General features: G+C 35.2%; 1 protein-coding gene across 2 annotated transcripts; it reads left to right on the top strand.

Annotated features, from left to right (window-relative positions):
* The first annotated feature begins 666 nt into the window (after positions 1-666).
* Positions 667-3,560, top strand: LOC110377154 (uncharacterized). Of its 2 annotated transcripts, none has more exons than XM_021335858.3 (5): positions 667-850; positions 923-1,058; positions 1,772-1,984; positions 2,943-3,037; positions 3,361-3,560. In XM_021335858.3, the coding sequence occupies exons 1-5, from the start codon at positions 805-807 to the stop codon at positions 3,528-3,530; spliced, it is 660 nt and encodes a 219-aa protein (XP_021191533.3). In that variant the 5' UTR covers positions 667-804; the 3' UTR covers positions 3,531-3,560. The 2 variants fall into 2 exon arrangements, with proteins under 2 accessions (XP_021191533.3, XP_049705099.2); XM_049849142.2 differs by having other exon boundaries at positions 906-1,058.
* Positions 3,561-10,743: the final 7,183 nt, after the last annotated feature.

Raw genomic sequence — 10,743 nt, 5'->3', positions numbered from 1 at the left:
ATTAAATTCAAAATAAGCGAGTCGATAATTAAGAGCTGCCAATACCAGGCGACTGGATGCGAGCAACAAAATATTGGACCAATTAAAACGTCTCCTCGTTTACTAAGAACTCTGTGAAACGATGTTTATTTCAGTGGACCAATTTTAAATAATTTTATGGGTTTTTGAATTCATAAATGTTTAAGGTAAGTTAACTATTTTATTGGATTTAGTTTTCGCGAGATGTTGACCAAATTACTTGTGAAGGTAACAATACAGTTAACACAATTAATTAAGCTTTAAGCATGATGAAATAAAATTTACAATTAAAATAATAATTATTAAATCTGTAGAAAAAAAATCCAACAATCTACCTAAAGATTTGCTTAGTAGACATAGAATTTCGACATCAGTCCCATACAAGTTATTTCAAATGCCTATTTCTTGTAAGCAAAACAAACGATAGTTAGAATACTGGGTAAGTCCCTAATATCATTTTGTTGCATTTTGTTTTACAGTAAAAAAAAAACAAATTATGTTGGAAATCAGCCATTATTGCTTGAAGTTCTCCAGTAGCACTGAAATGTTTAACGTTGATTATAAAACAACCCGTGCCGACTTGATTATAAGCATTGATCGTAAAACCATACTCAATTAACTGCAGAATATTTCCTAGAAATCGTAAAAACAATTTTTTTTAAAACTAAACGTGACGCTCTGAAAGCCCACTTTGGTGAAAAATTTATTTTTATTTCAATGTTTTCTTTATATGTTTTCATGCAAAGCGTCAGAAATCTCACCATGGTTGTTACATGAATAAAAATTATGGCCATTAAATTACATACGATTGGCCTTGTATTGTTTTTAATGAGTAAGTTTTCTTCTTAACCAAGTAGCTTTCAGTGCAATATATTTTTCTGTTAAAGAATGTTTATGATTCTAGTGGAACCGTTGCCTATGAATGTCAAATCTTCTGGTCTTCAAAGGATTTTGAAAAATTCATCTTTGTGTGTGAGCGGCAAATGGATCAAAGTGGGTAGTTTTAGGTTTTGGAAACGAGCATCATGTGCTGAGCGGAGGTAGGTACGCCTTAAGCCAGCTTTTAGTCCTTCTAGATCCAAAACTAAAATGCTGATGTAAAGACGATTAGAGAAACCTGAATAAAATTTTGAAATAATTATCTATTCAACGATAATATTGACGCACTTTATTTCTCTCACTATGGTTGAGACCTAATAAAATTGGGGACAGACCAGGAACTACAAGAGGTCATCTAAATTATTTTTATTATCGTCCACCTTATAGTCTACATTCCGCTCACGTATTGAGCCTTACAAAAATGAAAGTCCACATTATAATGATGATTATCATCATCATCTTCCGAGCCTTTTCCCAACTATGTCGGGGTCGGCTTCCAGTCTCACCGGATTCAGCTGAGTACCAGTGTTTTTACAAAGAGCGACTGCCTAACTGACCTCCTCAACCCGGTTACCCGGGCAACCCGATATAGCTTGGGTAGACTGGCGTCAGACCACCCGTACGACTGCCAAGGATGTTCAATGACAGCCGGGACCTACAGTTTAACGTGCCATTCAAACGTACAGTTATAGGTGTCCAAGATATGGTTAGAAAGTACATACAAACTTAGAAAAGTTACATTGGTTCTTGCCTAACCTGAAATCGAACCCACACCCTCATACATGAGAAGTTATTTCTTTACCCACAAGGCCACCAATCCACATATACATATCAACTCTATTTGGCGCAGTCGGATAAAACCAGTTTTTTTAAGAGATGCTCCAGCGCCTGCCAAACTACCTGGCGACGAGTTGGACGATATGATGCCGAGCGCTGAGGCAGGACCGAAGCGAAACGAAACCTACAACCCTACGTACGGTTATGAACCCTACTGGGTCGACGGGGAATGGGTGTTTGATAAGCCGGAGCCACCAGGAAATGGTTCCGATTACATGTGTGGCTTGAGGTGCCCGCCGATGTACTCCGAGTTAGTAACTTAGTTACTTATACCTACTATAAAAGAAAGCTATTATTACCTACTACTATCTTACATTAAACGCCTTCCTCTCTTCAAATTATTTGCTGTGCCAATAAGGATCCATAATTGTGACTATCATTTTATATTTTCCACCTAATGTACATTATAGAACACAATAAACGATATGATCATACAAAAAAGATAAACTAATTTAAGGTGCTAGAAGTCAGTATCTAATGAACGTACCTAAGTTTATTTCGTAACAGAAATCAAAAAAGAATGTTGCAAATCAGTCCTGGTGGGTAATCGGTGAACAATATACTACATAAAAAATAATCAATAAGATCCCGGCGAATTGAGAACCTCCTCCTATTTGGGAAGTCGATTAAAAATAGCTTATATTATCTTTGGATAAAGTAGCTACAAAATAATTATGAAAGAATTCTTTAAATAGGCTCAGAAATTTCGGATGCCAGGCCCATCATCGGAAAGCTGATGGTAACCTCTAGAGGAATTACTCCAGAGGTTACCATCAGCTTTCCGTTCAAAGATCTTTATGTTATTTACCTATTTATTTATTGTATGTCGCTTATACTAAAATAATTGTATCTCGCGTATATCTGCGCTCCGGCATGCAATGAATTAAGGGTCCGTTCACACAGACCGGCTCGGAGAGCATCGGCGCGCATTTTTCTTGTCACACAGAACGGAACCGATTGGCTGCGTGAGCGAGAGCATGTAATCGGAGCCAAACGTCTGCAACACCGAGAAAAAGTACGCGGTCGGAGCCGGTCAGCTCCACTTATTACTTCACACCAAGAGCCTTCGAGCATCCTTAAAGCAGTGCTCATGCAAAAATAAATTAATTAAAGAATTTGCTCTCCTCTCCGAGCCGGACAGATATCGGGGAAATTTGCATGACGTCACATACCCGGTTCACTACATGGATAGGTATTTATTATTTCAGGTACGGGACAATATGTGGACGAGACAAAAAACATAAATATCAAACTTTTGAAAATTACTGCGCTCTTAGAAATTTTGATTGCAACAATACAAATGGCGAGTTTCCCTATTTTTATTTTATTTTATAATTTTTAAGAATTTAAGTCATAATCATAAATGTTCTTTTTTATACCTATAAATTATCATAGCCAAAGTCAAGTTTGTATGTACTTTCTAAGTATATCTTAGACACTAATGACTGATAAAAGGGTGAAGAAACATCTTGAGGAAACCTGGACTATAAAGTCTGATATTACGAACCCGCATTGAGCAAGCGTGGTGATTAATGCTCAATCCTTCTCCGTGTGAGTGGAGGCCTGTGCCTAACAGTGGGACGATAAAAATGCTGTATTATAACGTGACTTTGACTTTGATTGCAGGTTGGACGCCGCTATATAAAGGCAGGTGCTATCGTGATCTGCTACTGTACAACCGTCATTACTTAAAGTCTCGCGCTAGAGAGCATATCTCGAGTTTCATGGCAGCTCATACTTCGATTCATAGCTACGTCGGTTACGTTAGCAAGAAGCGAGGTGAAAGCTTTGCTTAGCTGCGGAATTATATAACCTAGCTATATGTATATGTCCGGATTTTTTTTATCCTATGTCCTTTCTCAAGTCCAAGCTATGTCTATATCAAACACACAAATCGGTTCAGTAGTTTAGGCGTGAAGAAAAGACAGACAGACAGAGTTACTTTCACATTTTTAATATTAGTTAGGATTACTGCGAAGTCTCATTAAAATCCGGTTAGACGTTTTTACATGAAGAACTATCAAAGAATTTGACGAAACTTTCAAGCTTAATTTTTTCCAAGTGCGGTAAGTAGGTAACTCTATCGGGAGGCGGGTGAAACGGCTCGGAAGGTCGTATTAAATAAATGAAAAACTAAACAAGCTACGTAGTTAGACGGAAGGTAGTATTAAAGAACCATGTTGATATGTACAGTGTGCCTGCCTTAAGCTATACTAACAGCCAGTTTCTTCATCAAAAGTTAAAGCCAAAGTAAAAGTAAAAGTAATGTCTAAAGTAAAAGTAACGGTCAAATTCAATTTTTCTATTAGTTTTGCTGTCACTTTAGCCTTGAAAAAACGTATTTGACCGTTACTTTTACTTTAGACATTACTTTAACTTTAACTTTTGATGAAGAAACTGGCCGTTAGGCAGGCAAATTGTACATTGGTATATTCATAACCTGAAACTCAAACTACAATTAAGCTGTATTGGACGGAGCCCAGTTAGGATTTCAATTTCAGATAAAATAGCTCGCATAAACGTATTAGAAATCACTACGTGAAAACCAATAAATATTTCCATTTCAAAGGTCGGTGGCCAAGCTCGATAGGACTTTAATTTTTTTCTGCGAAAATTGTTTTACATATTTGCTTTTTTGGCCGGATTTGGTATATTTACAATTAACTTTTTGAAGAAAGTAGGTAGGGGTTCGTGCCCGTCAATATTTTTGTACCATATTACGGTAGATTGTATCTGGTAGGTAATAAACAGTTTTTGTATGATTTTCTAGTTTTAAAATTGTATTATAGTGCTGTTTTTCGGATAAAAATATAACTAATTGAGAAAAAGCTTAAAAATGCAAATCATGATTAAATTATTTGGATAATTATGGCAGCGTAAATTATTTTCGGCATAAAATAAACTTGATACATTATATAGAAGTTAAAATAATAATCTGCAAGTATAATAATTTTCGAAACTCTATAATTGAAGAAAATATTTATGTCTGCATAATAATGTTATTGAAAAGTGGAAAATTCAAATTGTAATGATCTAATTATGATACATAAATATTTAGGTGTGTTGTTGGTGCATAATTAACAATAATAATGATAAAATATCAGCAGGCGTCTCGAAACGATGAAATAACAATGAAATGTGGCTGATATAAAGATACTGCTAGAAGTGGCATGGTACTATGTATGAAGGTCAATATTTTGTGGAAATGAGCATACTATAAATGTTTGCTTTACCAAACTTATAGTATTATTAAATTAACTTCCAGTTTTAAGCAATAAAACAAGTGACCTTGACCTTGATTTTTTTAAAGCACACTCAAAAGGAGATGGCAAAATTTTCATATAAAAAACCAGAATACAGACAGAGAGAGACAGACAGAGTTACTTTTGCATTTACCTATAATATTAGTAGGGATAGCACTAACTAAAAGAAGAAAATTACCTTAATACAGAGTGACCTTATGGAAAGTCCAAAGTCACATCTAGAATTTTAACGCCACGTTACTATTCGCTGTCTTGATTGGAACGGAGACTAGCTATAATGGATTCCCCCGGCGCCCGTAATTGGGTAGGTGGTGACGTTGGATTAGCAGCCATACCTAGCTATTGCGTATTAGGAATAGTGTTTTAAGTATGTCTAGTAAAATAAGTAATAAACCGGCCAAGTGCGAGTCGGACTCGCGCACGAAGTATTCCATAAAATGACCAAAAAATCACGTTTGTTGTATGGGAGCCCCCAAAATATTTTATTCCAGTTTTCAGTATTTGTTGTTATAGCGGCTACAGAAATACAACAAAATTTCAACTCTCTATCTATCACGGTTCATGAGATACAGCCTGGTGACAGACGGACTGACGGACGGACAGAGGAGCGAAAACGATAGGGTTCCGTTTTACCCTTTGTGTACGGAACCCAAAAAATACCACAGACGGTTAACACTTCAAAAAGTAAAATAAGTAGAAGTATATTTATTAGCATTGATAATTATTTTTATTGAAGTACCTATTACTCGAATGAGGGATTTTTCGAAAAGAGTTACCGCCGTTCTGGTGCAAAAAGGCCTCCAGAAGAAACATGGTGGGCTTTTAGTAAGAGTCTAGATAGACTCTTCATGCGGGCACCCACAAAATCGTTCAAAAGCTTTCCAAAGAATATTAATTTTTAAATGTGTGGCTGGTGGAAAATACCTACATATTTCTAAATTATATTTTTTTCTGATGACTGCAAGACCGCAACTTTCCTCTACATAAAGCCAAAAAGTGAATTTATATCCTAAAACTGCTAGACAAGGTCACGTCAGCTTCAGCATCAAAATATGATAAAAATCTCCAATCTCAAAGGGTTTAAAAAGTCTTTGACGGGACCTTCGTAAGTGCTCGTTATTCTATAAACTTTAAACTAGAAAGTGCACTGCGTTTGACATTGTTTGGGATGTACCGATAGCAACGTCATCCTTAGGTAATATTCTAATAGGTACAATTTTGAATGAACCCATACAAGTTATATAAAATTCCTATCTATAAAAAGAATAGATAGAATATTGCTAACGGCCTAAATGTTACACACGTTATAGCTTAATTTAATATTAGGCAATTTTGTCTACATGACCAAAGTCACGGGAAAAACCTTGTAGACCGTTGACTTAACATACCCATAATTAAGGACCTTCAATTAGCACATTATTGTTCTTAATAGACCCCTTGATTTTAATTTATTTAAAAAACAAGAAGGAAGCATTTTCACAAAAAATTATTTTCTAAAGTAAATTGCCTCATTGGTGGCCGTAAACAGGATAAATGACCTTGATCCGTGTTTCGACCTTGGGTTTAGGATCGGTGATTTGTGTTCGGGTTATGGGTTTATAGATTCACTCAGAGGGTATTACAAAATAGGTATCAGGGGTTCCTTTAGCAATGAGAAATGGAAGTTTACAATGTTGATCAAAATTTATGCATATCCGAGTTGGTAATTCACAGAAACTTTTATGAGCCAAAATATTATAATAGTTGAGGTTTTATTAATTAAATTACACAATTAATTTCATTTTTGTATATTTTTGAAATATTTTATAAAAGAAATGAAATAATTCATGAATAACGTGCATGCTTAAATAGTTATTTTACACGTCTTTTACATAAAAAAAGCGTTAAAAAATATACATTCAGTGTGTGATATTTTTTCTAACCATGCACTTGAGAAGTTTTCCCCAATCTCTCATCTCGCGGGAATCCTTCAAGATTGACAGCCGACTGAAGCTTGACAAGCCAGCGCCACGCAACACTTGAAGTACTAACCCAAGGAATAACTTGTTCAACTATCAGTAATTGTAATAGAAGAGGAAGGTAGGGAAAACTGTATTATTTGGGTGGACTTGTAAATTGGGGAAGAAAATATAGAATTGGATGGTTTTAGAAACAAGTAACGATCGTTTACATAAAAAATGATTAGAAATTAATGATTTCTTTCTAATCCTAAATGTTACTTACTTGTAAGATGATGGCAGACAGATATGAGAGAAATTAGATAAGGGCAGGAGGATGATGACAATGTTCTGATCCTAATATTCTCTTTGATTGAGAATTTATACATCCTTTATCCTCAATCCTCTCTTCCCTTTTTAAGTCACAAAATGATTATTAAAATGTAAATCCATTTTTATATTGATCAGAATAATTACAAGACCCTATCCTTCAATACTATGCCAACAAAGAAACATAACTAAACTTAGTTTTGATGCAGCTCGCCCCATTTGCCCCTATTCATGAAGTTCTCATTTCCTTGGCCGAGCTACACTTGAGTTCAGAAACTTTAAGTCAAGTTAACGGTTCAGCGGCTAGTTTGTGTTGGAAATCAATAACTTGAAATGCAATTCATATTTGCTTTGACTATTTACGAATAAATTATTGAATATTACCTACACTATCAAATTGTTTTGTTTGAAACACGTTTGAATGTTTTCAATATTAATTTAGTTATATGTGCATTGTATTACATGCAATACATGGGAATATGTACAATAATGTTTATTGTTCTTGGCAATTTCCTACCAACTAACCTAACCTCTCTCTCCACCACCTAAAAGTAGACTGGTAAAGATCGCTTGAGGCGTTAAGTAATTTTTTCAAGTATGTATGTGATTTTCAAGTAAAAGTGATTAAATTAAGCTTTCCAAATTCAGAATAAGCCATATTGCTCGCTCATAGTAGGTAATCATAATATTGCATCACAGCATTTCGAGATGAGCACAATAATATAAATGAGAGAGTAGTAATTTCAAAACCACATTGAAATGTAAGTACATCTGAATTCGCAACTAATTTCAACTGAGTAGGTAATTCACATTTCAATATTCGGTTTTCACACGGATAACAAAATGACTAGCAGAGGAGCCATAAATAAACATCATCATCTCCCGAGCCTTTTCCCAACTATGTTCGGGTCGGCTTCCAATCTAACCGGATTCAGCTGAGTGCTTTACAAGACGCGACTGCCTATCTGACCTCCTCAACCCAGTTACCCGATAATCCTTGGTTAGACTGGTGCCAGACTTACTGGCTTCTGACTACCCGTGACGACTGTCAAGGATGTTCAATGACAGCCGAGACCTACGTTAGTTTAACGTACCGTCCGAAACACAGTCATTAGTGTCTAAGATATACTTATAAAGTTGCATTGGTACTTGCCTGACCAGGAATCGAACCCGCGCATACTCATACTTGAGAGGTTGGTTCTTTACCCACTAGACCACCACGACTTTATTATAGGTACAAGCTTACATACATATCTTTTTCCATCTCCGCTCATCTTTTCATCCTCCGTGGGTTTCCATTAAAATATTCACCAAATCCAGTTCTGTATTGCAATTCAAACAGTTTTTATCGGCTATAATACTTGAAGTCCATAAACGAAATTCGTCAATCAATCAACAGAATTGGATGCGAATCGGCTGCCATTTTAATGCGTACCATGAAATGGACTTCGTTTAAGCCTCAAAGTGAATTGGTTTGTCATTTAGGAAACGATAATTGAGAATGTTAGTACTTCTTGTTAACAAGTAATAGGGCATATAATGTTATGCCTGAATTCCAAGTAGGTAGTTAATAGTTCTAGTATAGATACTTACGTCATAATTTGGCATGTCATGTTTCAGTCATATGTGGGCACATTAGCTTTAATTGATCCTGTAGATAAGTTAGGTAATGTAAGACGATAGTGATAGCTCATAATACTGTCTGGTTTAAATATAGATACGGCTCCGATTACCATTTGTTAAGGAAGATACGAAACTCCACCATAATTGTTCACACACATTTTGTTGGCATATAAGAATGTGTACGCGTCAATGCGAGTAGCAGTAGTTTTCACAATATTCCACGTCAGAGGCCGTCAGATGGATTTGAGAAAGCTCAGACACAAGGGCTTGTTAGGTGATTAAACCTGCAGCTCTCTCTCGAGAAGAAGACACAATATTTATTTACCTTTTATATTAATTTGATAAATAAAGCGTAATCATGACGATTCTAAAGGATTAATAACGTTGCTTGATCAATAATACAGCTTAAAATTATCCAATTAACTCCAAAATGAAAATAATACGAATGGAAAATAATTATAAAGTGTTAAAGGAATAAATAAATACAATAAGCAACTGTCTTGTTTGCATTGTTTTCGCACCTGTCACCCGCTTCGGATATTTGTGTGAAAAGTTCGAGCTGAGAGATGGCTATTTGAATTTCCTTTTATTAAATGTTTACAGTATTTTCACTGCATTATTTTTTCGTGAAACTGTCAATGGCACAGTTGTGTTTTTGAAAGTAGACAATAATGAAGATTTTTGCATTCAAACTGTTAAATATCGAACGTAATTGGAGCATACTCGGCGATGAAAGTATTTGTTTCACTGCGCTAGTGGGCATGCCTATAAAATCCCGCTTTATTTCTATTTGAACTAACAATTACGTAAGTGTAATACAGAAAATATACCTAGGTAATTTACCTATTTGGCTAGTAGAACTCCACTGAGAAAATGTTCTGATGTGCTCAAAATCCGAAACCAAAGTAGTATTTCGACATAAATAAACTACCAATTTGTTCCTTTTTTTACACATACTCCTTAATACTTCTCAACTTGGGACACACACAGACAACTAACGAACACAAAAACTTACAAAACACAGCATCCTCTTTGTTACCGCAGTCGAGTAAAACCGCAACGTTTTACACAGGGCTTCAGCACTTTCAGTTTGTTATTGCACAAAGCCGTGGTCGGCGGAATTTTTAAACTTGATTAATCTGAGTGCGCTCAAAACTTCGGATTGAAGAGAAGTTAATATCTATTTTGATGCGGATAGAGGAACCCTTTAAGAAGCAAGTGGTGGTTGCAATAGTTCACGAATTCTTCTTGTTGCTCGTTGCAAAATAGTTTATGGGAGGAAAATGCTATTTTGGAGAGCAAATAGTCGTAGTACAAACCATTTTTTTTATTTAATATCGTAAAATATGTGAAAAGTCATTGAATAGACTCTATCACATAAAATATAAGGATGAGATCGTTTATAAATCGTTTGAAAATTGAAGTGAGAATTTTTTAATTCATAATATTTTGGTGGATCTCCGAAAAGGATCTAACAAACTGTAGGTATATATAAATACATGTAAAGATTTGTTGTAAAAATACATTTTGGTAAAATTTTAGCAAAACATACATCAATGTGTCCGTGTTACTGAAACTTTCAGGTTAGATATCGTACTTTATAACTGCATTAGTAATTCTCGGTGTGCTGAAAAATTTCTGCCCTCTTAAATCGTCTGTCTTTTTCGTTCTCTCAGTTTTAACGCAGGTTAAATAAAGACAGAAAATAGAGTACCGTTTTAGGGTATGGTCCTAATTCTTCAAAGGAGTTACAGATTTTTTCAATACATACCTCGTTTCGTTTTATTTCTTTAAACAAGTACTCATTTATGACACCATAAAACAAATAATTCAAGAAAAGCATTTTCATAGTTTTA

The sequence above is a fragment of the Helicoverpa armigera genome, chromosome 21, assembly GCF_030705265.1.
Source record: "Helicoverpa armigera isolate CAAS_96S chromosome 21, ASM3070526v1, whole genome shotgun sequence".
Classification (NCBI taxonomy): domain Eukaryota; kingdom Metazoa; phylum Arthropoda; class Insecta; order Lepidoptera; family Noctuidae; genus Helicoverpa; species Helicoverpa armigera.
Note: the sequence above shows the minus strand (reverse complement) of the source record. Positions and strands in the feature narration are given on the sequence as shown.